The sequence below is a fragment of the Lipotes vexillifer genome, unplaced genomic scaffold, assembly GCF_000442215.2.
Source record: "Lipotes vexillifer unplaced genomic scaffold, Lipotes_vexillifer_v1.1 scaffold679, whole genome shotgun sequence".
NCBI classification, from domain to species: Eukaryota; Metazoa; Chordata; class Mammalia; order Artiodactyla; family Lipotidae; genus Lipotes; species Lipotes vexillifer.
Genome location: NW_006797024.1, coordinates 21,993 through 43,492, shown reverse-complemented (window position 1 = coordinate 43,492; position 21,500 = coordinate 21,993). Strand labels below are relative to the sequence as shown.

Genomic DNA, 21,500 nt, shown 5'->3' with positions numbered 1-21,500 from the left:
GTGAGGTAAACCTGGTCATTAGAAGAAAGAAGAATTGAACAGTCCAGAGTCCTAATGAATACAATGGGAGAACTCCATAGGTAGATAAGGATTTCTGACTAGGAACATTCAGTCAGAAAGTCCTGTTGCAGCCAAACAAACAGAAATAAAAACAAAGACACAAATCTCCCTGAATAATACTCCCTGTGATAAACTACCTGCAGAATTTAGTACGATAACATCTTTCTCTTAAAGAATCAGTATGTGTCCTCTTATAACAAAAATCTAATTAATGTACCTTTTTAAAATTTTGGCTCTTCGGACATGACTGCCAAGAAATTTAATGGTCAGAGTTACTTAAATAAATTAATACATCTAATTTATCTTTCAATAAATAAATTCTTGTGACTATGGTACCTGCTTTTTCTCTTATTTACTATTTTTGGTGTTCAGACTTTATTCTAATAAAATTGATGTCTTTTATTATAAGGTCTCTTAAGTCCTTTCTAGAAAACAGGTAGGGGAATATTTTTTTTTTTTTTTATTTCATAGAAAAAAACTTTCTTAACCTGTGTGAAAAATATAGCACCGAAAGATCTTCCCTGAACTCCTTTTAAGAAATCCTCAAATTTGGAAGACGCTTTTAGATCAGCAAACAGCTGGAAAACTAAGTAGTGATTATGACTACATATAAATGTCCTATACATTGAAAAAAAAACATTAATAAAGCCAAGGGGAAGACACATCATGATAAAAGACTAATTTCCTTATCACAAATTGCTCCTACTACTGAATAAAAACAAGACAAAAGATTTTTAAAAAAATGGGTGAAGAGGAAGACAAGGGAGACCGAGATGGCAGAGCAGGAGGATGCCGAGCTCACCTCCCTGATGAGCACATCAAGAATACATCTAGCGGGAAGACATGGAGTTCACATCTCCCCACAACTAGGGCACCTGCTGGTTGCTGGTGGAGGACCTCAACGCCCAAGGAGACGGGAGGAACACCTGAGCGACTGGGTAGGACATGGGGGGAGTGAGGGGGAAGGAGAAGTGGAGGCTGGACAGGACCAGTGCCCCTGAGGGGTGGCTGGGAGGGGGGACAGGTTCCCACTCCTGGAGGGACCCTCAGGGGCTTGGAGGACCAGAGGTCACACACCTAGCGTTTCCCCAGCCCAGTCGGGCCCCAGGAAGCCTCAGGGGCTCTCGGGGCAGGTCCTCCACCTTCTGAGGCCCTCTCCGGGCTGCGTCTGTCCCAGTGGGGTAGGAGGGAAGTGGGGGGAGAAGAGGAGAGGTGGAAGGGAGGGCGCCTCAGGGATCAGGAGGACCAGGGGAGGCACGGAGAGCATTTCCCCCACCATCTCAGCCTCAGGAAGCCTGTTGGGGTTCCAGGTCTGGTCCCCTGCCTCCTGGGGCCGCCTCCTGCCGTGTGACTCCTAGGGGCATAGGAGGGAGAGGGAGAAGAAGAGAGGCCAACGGGGAGGGGCCCCCCGGGATCGGAGGATGAGGGTGGAACGTGCCTAGTGTTACCCCTGACTACTCGGGCCCAGTGAGCCTGCTGTGGTCCTGGACCTGGTCTTACAACCTCCAAGGCCAGAGGCACTCCGAGGCCCCTCCTGCTGAGCCTAAGCCCCACCCCTCCCCAGGGCCTTTTCGGGCCCTGTGGGTCTTAAGCATATGCCCCGTGCACTGCCTAAACCTCAACCCCCACAGCTAAGGCCTTTTCCAGCTTTTAATTTTTCTCCTCTTTTTTACTATTGTGCTCTGTTTTATATTCAGGTTGTTGTTTCATCTATAGTTTTATTTTTTCATTCTTCCTAACATATTTGTTACTTTTCTAATCTTATTTTACTTTTTATTCTTTGTTATTGTTTTCCTCCTTTTTTTCTTTGTTCTTTTTTTTTTTCCTACCCCACACAGTTTGTGGGATCTTGGTTCATGAGCTGGGGGTAGGGCCAGAGCTCCAGCAGTGGGAGCACCAAGTACAAACCACTGGACTAACAGAGAACCTCAGACCCCAGGGAATATTCATCTGACTGAGGTCTCCCAGAGGTCCTCATCTTGGCACCAAGACCCAGTTCTACCTAACAGCCTACAAACTCAGTGCTGGAAGCCTCAGGCCAAACAACCAGTAAGACAGGAATACAATCCTATCCCCAAAAAAAAAAAAAAAAAAAATGAGACGACAAAAAAAATATGTCACAGATGAAGGGTCAAGGTAGAAACCTACAAGACCAAATAAATGAAGAGAAAATAGGCAACCTACCTGAAAAAGAATTCAGAGTAATGATAGTACAGATGATCCAGAATCTCAGAAATAGAATGGAGGCACAGATTGAGAAAATATAAGAAATGTTTCACAAAGATCTAGAAGAAATAAAGAACAAACAAAGAGCGATGAACAATACGGTAAATGAAATGAAAAATACCCTAGAAGGAATCAATAACGGAATAACTGAGGCAGAAAAACGAATAAGTGAACTGGAAGACAAAATGCTGGAAATAACTGCCGAGGAGCAGAATAAAGAAAGAATGAAAAGAATTTAAGACAATCTCAGAGACCTATGGGACAACACTAAACGTGCCAACATTCGAATTATAGGGTCCCAGAAGAAGAAGAGAAAAAGAAAAGGTCTGAGAAAATATTTGAAGAGATAATAGTGGAAAAATTTCCTAACGTGGGAAAGGAAATAGTCAATCAAGTCCAGGAAGCACAGAGAGTCCCATACAGGATAAACCCTAGGAGAAATACATCAAGACACATATTAATCAAACAAAAAAAATTAAATTCAAAGAAAAAATATTAAAAGCATCAAGGGAAAAGCAAAAAATAACATACAAAGGAATCCTCATAAGGTTATCAGTTGATTTTTCAGCAGAAACTCTGCAGGTCAGAAGGAAGTGGCAGGATATACTTTAAGTGATGAAACAGAAAAACCTACAACCCAGATGACTCTACCCAGCAAAGATCTCATTCAGATTCGATGGAGAAATCAAAAGCTTTTCAGACAAGCAAAAGCTAAGAGAATTCAGCACCACAAAATCAGCTTTACACCAAATGCTAAAGGAACTTCTCTAGGCGGGAAACACAAGAGAAGAAAAAGATCCACAAAAACAAACCCAAAACAATTAAGAAAATGGTAATAGGAACATTCAAGGATAATAACCTTGAATGTAAATGGATTAAATGCTCCAAACAAAAGACACAGACTGGCTGAATGGATACAAAAACAAGACCTATATATATGCCGTCTACAAGAGACCCACTTCAGACCTAGGGACACTTACAGACTGAAAGTGAGGGGATGGAAAAAGATATTCCATGCAAATGGAAATCAAAAGAAAGCTGGAGTAGCAATTCTCATATCAGACAAAATAGACTTTAAAATAAAGACTATTAAAAGGGACAAAGAAGGACACTACTTAATGATCAAGGGATCTATCCAAGAAGAAGACATAACAATTATATATATTTATGTACCCAACATAGGAGCACCTCAAGGCAAATACTAACAGCCATAAAAGGGGAAATTGACAGTAACACAATAATAGTAGGGAACTTTAATACCTCACTTACACCAGTGGACAGATCATCCAAACAGAAAATGAATAAGGAAACACAAGCTTTAAAGACACAATAGACCAGACAGATTTAATCGATATATATATATATATATATATATATATATATATATTTTTGTGGTACGCGGGCCTCTCGCTGTTGTGGCCTCTCCCGTTACGCAGCACAGGTTCTGGACGCGTAGGCTCAGTGGCCATGGCTCACGGGCTTGGTTGCTCCGCAGCATGTGGGATCTTCCCAGACTGGGGCACGAACCCGTGTCCCCTGCATCGGCAGGCGGACTCTCAACCACTGCGCCACCAGGGAAGCCCTTTAATCGATATTTATGGGACACTCCATTCGAAAACAACAGAATACACTCTCTTCTCAAGTGCACACAGAACATACTCAAGGATAGATTACATCTTGGGTCACAAATTAAGCCTTGGAAAATTTAAGAAAATTGAAATCATATCAAGCATCTTTTCTGACCACAATGCTATGAGATTGGAAATCAATTACAGGAAAAAAACTGTAAAAGACACAAATACATGGAGACTAACAGTGCGCTACTGAATAACCAAGAGATCACTAAAGAAATCAAAGAAGACATTAAAAAATACATAGAAACAAATGACAACAAAAACATGATGACCCAAAACCTATGTGACGCAGCAAAAGCAGTTCTAAGAGGGAAGTATATAGCCATTCAATCTCACCTTAAGAAGCAAGAAAAATCTCAAATAAACAATCTAACCTTACACCTAAAGCAACTAGAGAAAGAAGAACAAAGAAAATCCAAAGTCAGTAGAAGGCAAGAAATCATACAGATCAAAGCAGAAATAAATGAAATAGAAACGAAGAAAACAATAGCAAAGATCAATAAAACTAAAAGTTGGTTCTTTGAGAAGATAAACAAAATTGATAAACCTTTAGCCAGACACATCAAGAAAAAAAGGGAGAGGACTCAAATCAATAAAATTAGAAATGAAAAGGGAGAAATCACAACTGACACTGCAGAAATACAAAGGATTACAAGAGACTACTACAAACAACTCTAGGCCAATAAAATGGACAACCACAAAGAAAAGGACAAACTCTTGGAAAGGTACAGTTTTTGAAGACGGAACCTGGAAGAATTAGAAAATATAAACAGACCTATCACAAGTAATGAAATTGCAACTGTAACTAAAAGTCTCCCAACAAACAAAAGTTCAGGACCAGATAGCTTCACAGGCAAATTCCATCACACATTTAGAGAAGAACTAACACCTATCCTTCTCAAACTCTTCCAAAAAATTGCTGATGGAGGAACACTCCCAAATTTGTTCTATGAGGCCACCATCACTCATACCAAAACCAGACAAAGGTATCACACAAAAAGAAAATTACAGACCAATATCACTGATGAATATAGATGCAAAAATCCTGAACAAAATACTACCAAACAGAATCCAACAACACACTGAAAGGATCATACACCATGATCAAGTGGGATTTATCCCAGGAATGCAAGGATTCTTCAATATACGCAAATCAATCAGTGTGAAACACCATATTAACAAATTAAGGAATAAAAACCATATGATCATCTCAATAGATTCAGTAAAAGCTTTTGACAAAATTCAACACCCATTTGTGATAAAAACTCTCCAGAAAATGGGCATAGAGGGAACCTACCTCAACATAATAAAAGCCATATATGACAAACCCAAAGCAAACATCATTCTCAATGGTTAAAAACTGAAAGCATTTCCGTTAAGATCAGGAACAAGACAAGGATGGCCACTCTCATCATTCTTATTCAACATAGTTTTGGAAGTCTTAGCCATGGCAATCAGAGAAAGAAAAAGAACTAAAAGGAATACAAACTGGAAAAGAAGTAAAACTGTCACTGTTTGCAGATGACATGATACTATATGCAGAAAATCATAAAGATGCCAGTAGAAAACTACTAGAACTAATCAATGAATTTGGTAAAGTTGCAGGAAACAAAATTAATGCACAGAAATCTCTGGCATTCCTATACACTAACAATGAAAAAACAGAAAGACAAATTAAGGAAACAATCCTATTTACCATCTCAACAAAAAGCATAAAATACCTAGGAATAAACCTACCTAAGGAGGCAAAAGAATTGTACTCAGAAAACTATAAAACACTGATGAAAGAAATCAAAGATGATATAAACAGATGGAGATATATACCATGTTCTTGGATTGGAAGAATCAACATTGTGAAAATGATTACACTACCCAAAGCAATCTATATATTCAATGCAATACCAATCAAAACACCAATGGCATTCTTCACAGAATTAGAACAAAAAGTGTTATAATTTGTATGGAAACACAAAAGACCCCGAATAGCCAAAGCAATCTTGAGAAAGAAAAATGCAGCCGGAGGAATCAGGCTCCCTGACTTCAAACTATATTACAAAGCTACAGTAATTAACACAGTATGGTATCGGCACAAAAAACAGAAATATAGATCAATGGTACAGGATAGAAAGCCCAGAGATAAAGCCACACAAATATGGTCACCTAATTTACGACAAAGGAGGCAAGAACATACAATGGAGAAAAGCAGCCTCTTCAATAAGTGGTGCTTAGAAAACTGGACAACTACATGTAAAAGAATGAAATTAGAACACTGCCTAATACCATACACAAAAATAAACTCCAAATGGATTAAAGACCTAAATGTAAGACCGGACACTATAAAACTCTTAGCAGAGAACATAGGAAGAACACTCTTTGACATAAACCACAGCAGGATCTTTTTTGACCCACCTCCTAGAGTAATGAAAATAAAACAAAAATAAACAAATGGGACCTAATGAAACTCAAAAGCTTTTGCACAGCAAAGGAAACCATAAACAAGACCAAAAGACAGCCCTCGGAATGGGAGAAAATATTTGCAAATGAAGCAACGGACAAAGGATTAATCTCCAAAATATACAAACAACTCATGGAGCTCAATATCAAAAAAATAAACAACCTAATTAAAAAATAGACATTTCACCAAAAAAGATATGCAGATGGCCAAAAGGCATATGAAGAGATGCTCAACATCACTAATTATCAGAGAAATGCAAATTGAAACTACAGTAAGGTATCACCTCACATTGGTTAGAATTGGGTATCATCAGAAAATCTACAAACAACAAATGCTGGAGAGGGTATGGAGTAAAGTGAACCCTTTTGCACTGCTGGTGGGAATGTAAATTGAAACAGCCACTATGGAGAACAGTATGGAAGTTCCTTAAAAAACTAAAAATAGAACTACCACATGACCCAGCAATCCCACTACTGGGCATATACCCTGAAAAAGCTAATTCAAAAGGATACATGTACCTCAATGTTCACTGCAGCTCTATTTACAATAGTCAGGACATGGAAACAACCTAAATGTCCAATGATAGATGAATGGATAAAGAAAATGTGCATATACACAATGGAATATTACTCAGCCATGAAAAGGAACAAAACTGGGTCATTTATAGAGATGTGGTGGACCTAGAGTCTGTCATACAGAGTGAAGTAAGCCAGAAAGAGAATAACAAATATCGTATTTTAACGCATATATGCGGAATCTAGAAAAATGGTACTGATGAACCTATTTGCAGGGCAGGAATAGAGACGTAGATGTAGAGAACGGACATATGGACACAGAAGGGGATGGGGAGGGTGGGACAAATTGGGAGATTAGGTTTGACATAAATACACTACCATGTGTAAAATAGCTAGCTAGTGGGAACCTGCTGTATAGAGCAAGGAGCTCAGCTTGGTGCTCTGTGATGACTTAGATGGGTGGGATGGAGGGATGGGAGGGAGGTCCAAGAGGGAGGGGATGTAGGTATGCATGTAGCTGGTTCGCTTCATTGTGCAGCAGAAACTGACACAACACTGTGAAGTAATTTTACTCCAATTAAAAAAAAAAAGAATACATCTAAATGTGGAGCTACTCTTGCTGGACACAAACAGGAGTCTGCAAGAAAGGCTCTTCTATAAACAAAGCTGTAAAGATACACATGGCGTCGGGTAGGAAGAGAGGAGAAGCAATCAAGCAAGACCCACACGTTTAGCAGGACACAGAGAAGAAGGGAGATATGATGGGCTCAGAGATCCTCCCTGCAGAGTTAGGGGTTTGAACCACTTTTGGGAACACCAGCCCTGGGGTCCAACACAAGGAAGACAAGTCCCCTTAGATGGTTTGAAGACCAGTGGGACTTAGAAGAGGGTTGTAAGAAGCCGAGACTCTGCTCATGAAGAGCAGGTGCACATGCTTGCCTACTCTAGGGAACAAGGGGGAGGATGCAGATTTAAAACAGTGTGGGGCTCTGGCTGGTTTCCCACAACTGCTCCTGTCTGCAGCAAGTACCTGATCCAGCTGCTCTTGCTCCCGTGCAGCTCTCTACTAGGATGGAGGTGCTTTAGGGGGTCGGGGGGAGTTCACACTTAGAGGAAATGAACCAGCTTGGACCCGACCCTCAGGGCTTAGGGATAGGTAACTATTTCACCTAATTTCATAGAGAAAGAGAAAGTTAAACAAAATGGGAAGACAGAAGAAATTGTTTCAAATGAAAGAACAGGGAAATAAACCTGAAGAAAACCCTAATGAAACAGAGATAAATAACTTACCAGATAAAGGGTCCAAAGCATTAGTAATAAGAATGCTAACTGAACTTGGTTAAAAAAAAATAGATGAACACAGGAAGAATTTTAACAAGGAACCAGAAAATATAAAAAAAAAAAAAAAAAGAAAAAGAAAAACCAAACGGAGCTCAAAAATAAAATAACTGAAATGGAAAATACACTAGAAGGAATTAATAGAAGATTAGGTGATACAGAAGAACACATAAGCAATCTGGAAGAGAGAATAATGAAATCACCCAATCAGAACAGCAAAAAGAAAAACGAATTTTAAAAAATGGTTAAGGGACCTCTGGGACAATGTCAAGTGTTGTAACATTCACATTATAGGGGTCCCAGAAGGTGAAAAGAGACAGAAAGGGATAGAAAATGTATTTGATGAAATTATGGCTGAAAAGTTCCTGAAGTCGAAGAAGGAAACTGATTTCTAGTACAGGAAGCACAGGTAGTCCCAAACAAATGAACATAAAGAGACCTACATTGAGACATATCATAATTAAAATGGCAAAGGCTAGAGATAAAAAGAGAATTTTAAAGACAGCAAAAGAAAAACAGAGTCACATACAAGGGAATCCCTCTAAGGCTATCAGCTGATTTTTCTGCGGGAACTTTGCAGGCCAGAAGGAAGCAGCATGATATCTTCAAAATCTTGAAAGGGAAAAACCTGCAACCTAGGATACTCTATCCAACAAGGTTATCATTCAGAATTGAAGGAAATATGAATTTCTCTGACAAGCAAAAACTAAAAGTTCATCAATTACTAAAGTGACCCTAAAAGAAAAAGGTCTCTTTAAGTGGAAAAGAAAAGGCTACAACAAGAAGTGAGAATTTATAAGAAAAGAAAAATCCCACAGGTAAAGGCAAATATACAGTAAAGGCTGTGGATCAGTCACTTAAATAAGTGAGCATGAAGACTGAAAGACAAAGACTGTAAAATCAACTATAACTATAATAAACAGTTAAGGGATATGCATGAAGATGTAAAATATGGCATCAAAACCACAAAACATGGGGAAAGGGAGTAAAAATGTAGATCTTTTAGAATGTGTTTGAACTTGTGATTATCAGTTTAAAACAAGTAGATATAGCTATAGGTCAATACATGAACCCCATGGTGACCACAAATCAAAAGCCTACAATAGATACACAAAAACTAAAGAGAAAAGAACACAAGCATACCACTAAAGAAAATCATCAGACCACAAGGGAACAAACTAAAGGAAGAGAAAAAAGCAGAACTACAATAACAACCAGTAAATAAGTAAGAAAATGGCAATAAGTACACACCATAATCAAGTAGGATTTATTCCAGGGATGCAAAGATGGTTCAATATCTGCAAATCAACCAATGTGATACACCACATTAACAAAACAAAGGATAAAAATCACATGATCATCTCAATAGACACAGAAAAAGAATTTGACAAAATTCAACATGTATTCATGATAAACTCTCATCAAAGTTGATACAGAGGGAACATATCTCAACATGATAAAGGCCGTTTATGACAAACACACAGCTAACATACTCAATCGTGAAAAGTTGAAAGATTTTCCTCTACAATCAGGAACAAGACAAGGATGCCCACTCTCAGAACATCTATTTAACATAGTATTAGAAGCCCTAGCCACAGCAAGCAGACAAGAAAAAGAAATAAAAAGGCATCCAAATTGGAAGAGAATAAGTTAAACTGTCACTATTTGCAGATGACATGACCATATACACAAAACCCTGAAGTGTCCACCAAAATTTAACTGGATTCCCCCACCGCCCCCAAAATGGGACCTAATGAAACTTAAAAGCTTTTGCACAGCAAAGGAAACCATCAACAAAATGAAAAGACAACCTACTGAATGGGAGAAAATATTTGCAATGATATGACCAATAAGGAGTTAATATTCAAAATATACAGCTCATATAAGTCAATATCAGAAAAACAACTCAATTAAAAAATGGACAGAAGACCTGAATAGACATTTTTTCAAAAAAGACATACAGATGGCAAACAGGCACATGAAAAGATGCTCAACACTGCTAGTCATCAGAAAAATGCAAATCATAACCACAGTGAGATATCACCTCACACCTGTCAGAAAACAACAAAAAGTCCACAAATAACAAGTATTGGGAAGAATGTGGAGCAAAGAGAACCCTAATACACTGTTGGTGGGAATGTAAACTGGTAGGGTCACTATGGAAAACAGTACGGAGGTTCCCCAAAAAAGCTAAAAACAGAACTGCCATATGATCCAGCAACTGCAATCCTGGGTATATATCTGAAGAAAACAAAAAACAGTAATTTGAAAAGATATATGCACCCCAATGTTCATAGCAGCATTATTTACAATAGCCAAGAAATAGAAGCAACCTAAGTGTCCATTAACAAATGAATGGATAAAGAGGATGTGGTATATATAGGCAATGAAATATTACTCGGTCATAAAAAGGAATGAAATTTTCCCATCTGCAGCAACATAGATGGACCTGGAGGATATCATGCTTAGTGAAATAAGTAAGCCAGAGAAAGACAAATGCTGTATATTAGCACTTACGTGTGGAACCTAAAATAAAAATACCAAACAAATGTAACAAAACAGAAACAGACTTACAGATATAGAGAACAAGCTAGTGGTTACCAACGGGGAAAGGGATGGAAGAGGGGTAAGATAAGGGTCGGGGATTAAGAGGTACAAACAGGCCTGGGGCCCGCCTTTCCAGGGCCAGCCATGGCATGCTGGGCAGCCCCAAGGTGTGGCCCTCAGCTGAGAGCAGGGAGCCCTTCCCCGGCCCCTTGCGCCCTCCCAGACCAGCAGTGAGCGGGGGATGACTTGAAGTGGGTGCTCTGTGGTGACAGGCCTTGCTGGCACAGTCTATTTCTGGACAGGTTCTCACAGTCTCCCGTTGGGGACCGTTTTGTTCTTCCCTGGGCAGCATGAGCTTCTCAAGTTGCCCACAGACCGGGGCTCAGCCCACAGGAGCCAGAGTGCTGCAGGCGGCCCCACACAGGCAGGCTGCATGCCGAGCAGGCCTGCACTCCCCCTGCCAAGGACTGGGACTGGAGAGTGACTGCACTGGCTGCTGAAGACAAAGCAGAAAGCGTGTCCTGCCTCCACTGTGTTCTGGGCACTGAGCAGCTGTCACAGGCCTTGTTGGTGCTAGGTGAGGGTCCTGAGCACTCCTCCTTTGGAGTGGGCTCCCCAGAGGGGCCTGGCCCCAACAGCTCAGGGTCCCTCCCAGCCCCCATGTCTCTGGCCCAGGCCTCAGGCCCATGTGTACAGGGCAGGGCGGCTGGCACTAGATGTGTGGGACTGGGGACTTCCTTGGGGACAGAAGGACTGCTGGGCCAGCTGGGCATGTGGGAGTCACTAAGGGGGTGGTCCGAAGCAGGCTGTGGGGGCCACAGGGGGGGCCTGCTTCTGGACAGGCCAGGGCTCCGGGGTTGCTCAGCCCACGTGCAGCACTGTTTTCAGGCCTTGCCTGCTGCCTGCAGTGTCCCCAGGAGCTAGTGCCCCAGGGGCTGAGCTCCACTGGGGGTGGGGGTGGGGGAGCAAGGGGAGAGGTGGGGTCGGCCTTCTGCCTAAGCCAACCATCATGAGATCTGGCTGTGCTCCGTGGTCATACGAATCCCGACCAGCCCTGGCTGAGAGTCTTGTGCTCCTGTGAGAGCTGCTGACCTGCTTGGTGGGGGTGGGTGTCTATAGGCCATTGTCTCAAGGCCTGTTTATGTTTTCCTTTCACTAAGGGTTTTTAGTTTGGGTTTATTTTGGTTGGGTTCGCACTAATTCTTAAGATGCTGTGAGAACCGTTTCATCCGAATGCCAAATAAATTTGTGTTCTGGGAAAAAAAAAAAAAGAGGTACAAACAACTATGTATAAAATAAATAAGATGTAAGGATAGATTGTCCAATGCAGGGAATATTGCCAATATTTTATAACAACTTTAAATGGAGTACAATCTATAAAAATATTGAGTCACTATGTTGTACACCTGAAACTAATATAATATTGGAAATCAACAATACTTTCATTTTAAAAAGTTAAATAAATAATAATAAAGGTGTCCTAAAGACAAAAAAATGGGTGAAGAACATGAGTGTCTCAAAATACAAATGAACAACTAAAAATATGAAAAGATGTCCAATTTTATGCATAATTAAAGGCAAGAAAATTAAAACATCATTAACTTAGCATATTAAAAATTTTTGATAATACGTAACTTTGGCAAGTGTATGAGTAACAAGGTGTATGGATAAACTCTTACTCCGTGTCACCTGGAAATACACAGTCTTTTGAGAGTATAATTTGGGAATATTGATTAAAATGAATAATATACAAACTCTTTGACCTACCAATTCCACTTTTAGTAAGTGATCCTACAGACACATTTGCACAATTGTGCTAATATATATTTTCCAGAATATTTGTTGCATATATATTTTGTTGATAAAATACTGGAAACAATTTAAATAGGATTTCCAAACAATAAAATACTAGTCAACCAAAGAATGAGGCAGAACTGTGTATAGTAATATGCAAAGATGCTCCAGACGTTCAGTGAGGGAAAAAATATCGTACAGAACACTATACTTGTATATATGTATGTCTATGCTTATAATATACGGCCATATATGCACAGAAATATTGGGAAGGCATGTAAGACACTTTGTGTTTTTCTCTCTCAGGTGTACAATTGGAGGGGGCAGGGAGAAGAGAAATTGTTTTTCTTTATACTTTTCTGTACTGCTACATTTTCTAGAGTGCAAATTTGTTACTTTATAGTAAACACACTAATTTGTTGCACCTTGCTTAGCTAATTAGCTCTTAAATTGAAGCTTCACTGAAAACATTTTGGAAAACAACCAGGATAAAACCTCTAGTGTCTAGGCCAGTGCAGATGCATGGTTCAGGCCCTAAATTTAATCTCTGTGTGTGGCCAGCTTTACCTTTGGTAGGATGCTTAGATAAGCGGACTCGCTGGAAGCTTTCAGAAAGGCAGAGGAGGGCGGTGGGGGAGTCCTGGTGAGGTCTCTGATCAGTTCATCATTCCTGGAGCTCCTGAGGGAAAGGAAGCTGGCGCTACTCTGACTGAGGCTCCCGAAGCCTGCCAGGTCTGCATCGTGGAGAGAGCTTTTCTGGTGGCACCTGTATCTGGTGTCAGGGCTCACCAGGGCTTCTTCAAACACAGACTCCTCATCAGAGAGCTGCAGCTTCTCCAGTTCCTTATTGATTTTCTGTACATCTGCCACGGTGGTGCCAGTGGACACGTGACTGTCAGGCTTTGTGTACTCAGCACAGAGACTGAGGATGGTCTCCAGACGCTGTCTCTCCTAGAACACAGAGGAGGGAAGGTCAGTGAGTTTGTGAGAAGGAGACAGCTCCGAATAAAAAGACGGAAGAGGCTGGGACCCCTGGTGAATTCAACCCACACATAATCCCACAGATACTTGGCTGGTGATGTATTTCATCTTTGATAAACCCATTTATAAATCCAGATGAAACCTAGATTAACAATGCCTGATTTTCCTCTCAAATTCAATTCTTTATTTGTATATCCCAGTGCTGATCTTAGCACATACTAGCACTCAGTGAGACCCTTCTTGATTTATCAATTTTCCAAACACTTCAAATGTTTTCGTTTAACCTCCTTTTTTAAATCTTCATGCCCTTCCCTTCCTCTACTATCCACCTTCAACAATATCTAGCTCATTCATCACTGGAGACTTAATATTTGAGCTTAAAATTAATTTTCTAGGGCTTCCCTGGTGGTGTAGTGGTTAAGAATCCGCCTGCCAATGCAGGGGACATGGGTTCAAGCCCTGGTCCGGGAAGATCCCACATGCCGCAGAGCAACTAAGCCAGTGCGCCACACTAATGAGCCTGCGCTTTGGAGCCCGCGAGCCACAATTACTGAAACCCATGCGCCTAGAGCCTGTGCTCCACAATGAACGAAGAGTAGCCCCCACTCACCGCAACCAGAGAAAAAGCCTGCATGCAGCAACGAAGACCCAACACAGCCTAAAATAAATAAATTTTTTTAAAAACTATTTTAAAAAAATTTCTCTAACTTCCTTATAGAAATGTCATTCTACTGTTTAGACACACAAAAGGAAAATGCTACTTTAGAAAAGGCTTAATTTGAAAGGCATAATAACTAGGTCTTCAATTTTTTTCTTGAAATGCTCCAAATTTTTTAAAACTCTTTTTTATGTCTTGTCACCATATAAAGGTCTTTCCCACCAATTTCTCAAATGAAAAATTGAAATGATTTTTAAAAAAAGAGAATGTCACAAGAAGATGAAGAACACTTAACATCACGTCCAGATAGAAAGAGAGCAACATATTTCAAATTCTGAGATCATTCAATCTTTGAATCATTTAGCTGGAAAATAAAATGATAGTTTATTTGTCTAAAAAAAATTAATATAAGGCCATTGATGTCTATAATGGTAGCACTAACTGACACTTCACCAAGCTTCCCATGTAAAACACGTAGGTATTTATGATTTTTGACTTTAAGTAAACTTACTATACCTTTGTGAACAAGGGGATATAGTTTACAAAATGCTTATCATAAACCTAGACAGCACTCTTTGGAGTGGGGAATCTCAACATCTTCACCTTTCATATTAGCCCAACTGCCGAAGTGAAAAAAAATAATAAAAGAGCAAAAATCATCTTTGGTTATTACATCTACCACATTGAAAAGAGAATTCAAAACCCTTCCATAGAAAAATGTTTTCCAACCTAAACAGGAGGGAAATCCAAAAGGGAGGGGCTATATGTATATGTATGGCTGATTCATTTTGTTGTGCAGTAGAAGCTAACAACATTGTAACGCAACTATACTCCAATAAAAATTAATTTAAAAAAAAAAAAGAAAAGAGAAACGTTTTCCAAACTGGTTATCAGTAACAAAATAGAAAAGTGTTAAGCAGCCCTGGGCTGCTGTTTTTAATATCTAATTGCAGAAAATTGGTAAAAACAAAATTCTGAAGGTAGTTCTCTTTATTAGCAGAAGAGTATCAAATAGAAAAGTCAGATAGGAACAGACTAACATAATTCCCTGGTTTTCATTAAATACATCCATTAAATGACAAAATAGCATGAAATGACTTTCATCTGTCCTCTAAAGTACTCTCCCCACCCCAAAAATGCAACAGCTTGATCAAAAGGACTATTAAACGGGTTCTTATAAGCCCCACCTCCCTTTCACTGCCTGAACTTCTGGACTCCAGCTGCAGCTCCATCCTCATGGCCTCGTCCCACGGAAGGCACTCGGCTGCACAACCTCATCCCAGGCGCTTCTGCACCCTGTCCATCCAGGAGCCCTGATGCTTATTTATCTCTGTAGCTGCTACCAGCTGCCAAGCCCTACCCACCTGGGGAAGGAGGGGGGGACACACAGCATTCATTGCCTTATTTTAAACTCCAACAATCTAGAAAAGTCTGCATGTGAATATGCAAAGACAACTTCAAGGGCGTATGTGAGGAAGGGGACAGGAACAAGATGTTATATTTTACCCCTTCTCAAAAGCATCTGCATTAGAGGCTAATCTCCAAAGAAAAGTTCTCTTTCTGCCATGTAGGTGAATTAAGTTGAAGCATCTAAACTCAGTCTTTGCTAATCTTCATAGATGACAGTGTGTATGCATTCACCTCAACATTCATTAGATTTGGGATTATCGGAAAGTTGTCAGTTTCTCTTTACCAGGGCACTAATGAACAGTGCGGTCCTCAAAAGCATGAAAGGTACTTCTGCCCAGCCTGTCATACATCGCAAAATTCCTCCCACATCTCCTTCCCAAAATAGTTTCTTTTGCTGCCAATGCCATTGCTTAATTCCAGAGGGAATAAATGATCCCAGCCAAAAGATGAATGCTATTTCAGACAGTGAAACAGTATTCAAAGGCGGGTACACAGGAAGTTTGGTCTACTGCTATGTGCTTCTCTCTATTCTTATCACCCCATTCACAGCCCATCTGTTCAGGTTTGAATCACACATGGATGCAGCACTGCTGCCCACGAGTCTAACAGAAATCCAGGCCGTGCTGAGACACACTGGCCCCATAAGAACTGCATCAAAGAAAAATAAACTGATGATGAGAAGTGCGTCAGAAGAAAGTCTGCGAGGCATTTCAGAAAGCACAAGAAGCCTTTTAAGGAAACCCTGCACAGAATTTACCCTCATAACTCTCCCTTGAGCCCTCTTTATCTTTCCCATTCATCACGCCAATATTCTCCACTCTGCATGACCTAAAACGAGGGCGGCCATTCCACATAGGACACTTTTGAGAATCAGATAGGGCACTATTAATAATTACACTGCGACAGCAAGTGCAAACTGGCACTGGCAACCTGAGATGTGTGGCTCTCTTCCTAAAATTCAATTTTCTTTGAGGCTTCACCTAACAACCTGCTGAATTAGGAGGCTACCCTCCTTGACATCTCCAATTCCTACCCACCTTTCCAAAGCAGCAATCCACACAGCATTCTCATGAAAAAGGCACCAATAGAGAGCCCAAATATCTAAATGGCCCAAAACATTGGTGTTAAGGGTTTAGAACGTAGGTCCCTTTGAATTATATTATTTAAAATACATTTTAATTTTTTTCTCTCTCTCCATTTTCCCTTTCCTGCAACTCCATATATCAAAGAAAGCTTTGAAGGGGACAAAAGAGCTTAACAAATATACCTGAAGGGGGGACCAGGAGAAGATGGCAGAAGAGTAAGACGCGGAGATCACCTTCCTCCCCACAGATACATCAGAAATACATCTACCCGTGGAAATGCTCCTACAGAACACCTACTGAACGCTGGCAGAAGAGCTCAGACCTCCCAAAAGGCAAGAAACTCCCCACATACCTGGGTAGGGCAAAAGAAAAAAGAATAAACAGAGGCAAAAGAATAGGGACGGGACCTACACCAGTGGGAGGGAGCTGTGAAGGAGGAAAGGTTTCCACACACTAGGAAGCCCCTTCGCGGGCAGAGATGGGAGGTGGGCATGGGGGGAAGTTTCAGAGCCGCGGAGGAGAGCGCAGCAACAGGGGTGCGGAGGGCAAAGCGGAGAGATTCCCGCACAGAGGATCGGTGCCGACCGGCACTCAGCAGCCCGAGAGGCTTGTGTGCTCACCTGCCGGAATGGGTGGGGGCTGGGAGCTGGGAGCTGAGGCTCGGACTTCGGTCAGAGCACAGGGAGAGGACTGGGGTTGGCTGTGTGAACCTGAAGGGGGCTAGTGCGCCACAGCTAGCCGGGAAGGAGTCCGGGAAAGTCTGGAGATGCCGAAGAGAAGAGACTTTTTCTTCCCTCTTTGTTTCTCCTGCGCGAAGAGAGGGGATTAAGAGCGGCGCGTAAAGGAGCTCCAGAGACGGGCGCGAGCCGCGGCTAAAAGCGCGGACCCCAGAGATGGGCATAGACGCTAAGGCTGCTGCTGCCGCCACCAAGAAGCCAGTGAGCAAAAACAGGTCACTAACCCCACCTCCCCTGCCGGGATCCTGTGCAGTCCGCCACTGCCAGGGTCCCGTGATCCAGGGACAACTTCCCTGGGAGAACAGAGAACGCACAGCGCGCCTCAGGCTGGTGCAACGTCACGTTGGCCTCTGCAGCCGCAGGCTCGCCCCGCACTCCGTGCCCCTCCCTACCCCTGGCCTGAGGGAGCCAGAGCCCTCGAATCAGCTGCTCCTTTAACCCCATCCTGTCTGAACGAAAAACAGGCGCCCTCAGGCGACCTACATGCAGAGGCGGGGCCAAAACCAAAGCTGAACGCTGGGAGCTGTGCGAACACAGAAGCGAAAGGGAAATCTCTCCCAGCAGGCTCAGAAGCAGCGGATTAAAGCTCCCCAATCAACTTGACGTACCCTGCATCTGTGGAATACATGAATAGACAATGAATCATCCCAAATTGAGGAGGCAGACTTTGGGAGCAAGATATATTATTTTTTCCACTTTTCCTCTTTTTGTGAGTGTGTATGTGTATGCTTCTGGGTGAGATTTTGTCTGTATAGCTTTGCTTTCACCGTTTGTCCTAGGATTCTGTCCCTCCGTTCTTTTTTTTCTTTTCTTTTCTTTTTTTTAATAACTATTTTATTTTATCCTACTTTATTTTATACTATCCTCTTTCTTTCGTTCTTTCTATTTTTGCTCCCTTTTATTCTGAGCCGTGTGGATGAAAGGCTCTTGGTGTTCCAGCCAGGAGTCAGTGCTGTGCCTCTGAAGTGGGAGAACCAGCTTCAGGACACTGGTCCACAAGACACCTCCCAGCTCCACGTAATATCAAACAGCAAAAATCTCCCAGAGATCTCCATCTCAACACCAACACCCAGCTTCACTCAACGACCAGCAAGCTACAGTGCTGGACACCCTATGCCAAACAACTAGCAAGACAGGAACACAGCCTCCATCCACTAGCAGAGAGGCAGCCTAAAATCATAATAAGGCCACAGACACCCCAAAACACACCACCAGACGTGGACCTGCACACCAGAAAGACAAGATCCAGACTCATCCACCAGAACACAGGCACTAGTCCCCTCCACCAGGAAGCCTACACAACCCACTGAACCAACCTTAGCCACCGGGGACAGACACCAAAAACAACAGGAACTATGAACCTGCAGCCTGTGAAAAGAAGATCCCAAACACAGTAAGTAAGCAAAATGAGAAGACAGAAAAACACACAGCAGATGAAGGAGCAAAGTAAAAACCCACCAGACCTAACAAATGAAGAGGAAATAGGCAGTCTACCTGAAAAAGAATTCAGGGGCTTTGTGGCGCAGTGGTTGAGAGTCCGCCTGCCACTGCAGGGGACATGGGTTTGTGCCCCGGTTCAGGAGGATCCCACATGCCCCAGAGTGGCTGGGCCCGTGAGCCATGGCTGCTGAGCCTGCACGTCTGGAGCCTGTGCTCCACAACGGGAGAGGCCACAACAGTGAGAGGCCCGCGTACCGCAATAAAAAAAAAAAAAATTCAGAATAATGATAGTAAAGATGATCCAAAATCTTGGAAATAGAGTAGAAAAAAATGCAAGAAACATTTAACAAGGACCTAGAAGAACTAAAGAGGAAACCAGCAATGATGAACAACACAATAAATAAAATAAAAATACTCTAGAAGGGATGAACAGCAGAATAACTGAGGCAGAAGAACAGATAAGTGACCTGGAAGATAAAATAGTGGAAATAATTACTGCAGAGCAGAATAAAGAAAAAAGAATGAAAAGAACTGAGGACAGTCTCAGAGACCTATAGGACAACATTAAATGCACCAACATTCGAATTATAGAAGAAGAAGAGAAAAAGAAAGGGACTGAGAAAATATTTGAAGAGATTTTAGTTGAAAACTTCCCTAATATGGGAAAGGAAATAGTTAATCAAGTCCAGGAAGGACAGAGAGTCCCATACAGGATGAATCCAAGGAGAAACACGCCAAGACACATATTAATCAAACTATCAAAAATTAAATACAAAGAAAGCATATTAAAAGCAGCAAGGGAAAAACAACAAATAACACACAAGGGAATCCCCATAAGGTTAACAGCTGATCTTTCAGCAGAAACTCTGCAAGCCAGAAGGGACTGGCAGGACATATTTAAAGTGATGAAGGAGAAAAACCTGCAACCAAGATTACTCTACCCAGCAAGGATCTCATTCAGATTTGATGGAGAAATTAAAACCTTTACAGACAAGCAAAAGCTGAGAGAGTTCAGCACCACCAAACCAGCTTTACAACAAATGCTAAAGGAACTTCTCTAGACAAAAACACAAGAGAAGGAAAAGTCCTATAATAACGAACCCAAAACAATTTAGAAAATGGGAATAGGAACATACATATCGATAATTACCTTAAATGTAAATGGACTAAATGCTCCCACCAAAAGACACAGATTGGCTGAATGGATACAAAAACAAGACCCATATATATGCTGTCTACAAGAGACCCACTTCAGACCTAGAGACACATACAGACTGAAAGTAAGGGGATGGAAAAAGATATTCCATGCAAATGGAAACCAAAAGAAAGCTGGAGTAGCAATTCTCATATCAGACAAAATAGACTTTAAAATAAGGACTATCAGAAGAGACAAAGAAGGACACTACATAATGATTAAGGGATCGATCCAAGAAGAAGATATAACAATTGTAAATATTTATGCACCCAACATAGGAGCACCTCAATAGGAGCACCTCAATACATAGGGCAAATACTAACAGCCATAAAAGGGGAAATTGACAGTAACACGCTATAACACCCCACTTTCCCCAATGGACAGATCATCCAAAATGAAAATAAATAAGGAAACACAAGCTTTAAATGATACATTAAACAAGATGGACTTATTTGATATTTATAGGACATTCCATCCAAAAACAACAGAATACACATTTTTCTCAAGTGCTCATGGAACATTCTCCAGGATAGATCATATCTTGGGTCACAAATCAAGCCTTGGTAAATTTAAGAAAATTGAAATTGTATCAAGTATCTTTTCCGAGCACAACGCTATGACACTAGATATCAATTACAGGTGAAGATCTGTAAAAAGTACAAACACATGGAGGCTAAGCAATACACTACTTAATAACCAAGAGATCACTGAAGAAATCAAAGAGGAAATCTAAAAATACCGGAAACAAATGACAATGAAAACACAATGACCCAAAACCTATGGGGATGCAGCAAAAGCAGTTCTAAGAGGGAAGTTTATAGCAATACAAGCCCACCTTAAGAAGCAGGAAACATCTCGAATAAACAACCTAACCTTGCACCTCAAGCAATTAGAGAAAGAAGAACAAAAAAACCCCAGAGTTAGCAGAAGGAAAGAAATCATAAAAATCAGATCAGAAATAAATGAAAAAGAAATGAAGGAAACAATAGCAAAGATCAATAAAACTAAAAGCTGGTTCTTTGAGAAGATAAACAAAATAGATAAACCATTAGCCAGACTCATCAAGAAAAAAAGGGAGAAGACTCAAATCAATAGAATCAGAAATGAAAAAGGAGAAGTAACAACTGACACTGCAGAAATACAAAAAATCATGAGGGATTACTACAAGCAACTCTATGCCAATAAAATGGACAATCTGGAAGAAATGGACAAATTCTTAGAAATGCACAAACTGCCAAGACTGAATCAGGAAGAAATAGAAAATATGAACAGACCAATCACAAGCACTGAAATTGAAACTGCGATTAAAAAATCTTCCAACAACAAAAGCCCAGGACCAGATGGCTTCACAGGCGAATTCTATCAAACATTTAGAGAAGAGCTAACACCTATCCTTCTCAAACTCTTCCAAAATATAGCAGAGGG

The 21,500-nt window shown here is 41.1% G+C and overlaps 1 protein-coding gene across 1 annotated transcript in view; it reads right to left on the bottom strand.

Moving 5' to 3' along the window:
• Positions 1–16,418, bottom strand: part of LOC103083182 (pleckstrin homology-like domain family B member 2) — a 73,580-nt gene extending 57,162 nt beyond the window's left edge. The window contains exons 1-3 of the mRNA XM_007469155.1: positions 16,376–16,418; positions 15,396–15,481; positions 13,137–13,520 (exon numbers count right to left, since the gene is read on the bottom strand). Of these exons, the coding sequence (XP_007469217.1) occupies positions 13,137–13,520; positions 15,396–15,481; positions 16,376–16,418 (513 nt within the window). The remainder of the gene's footprint in view (positions 1–13,136; positions 13,521–15,395; positions 15,482–16,375) is intronic.
• Positions 16,419–21,500: the final 5,082 nt, after the last annotated feature.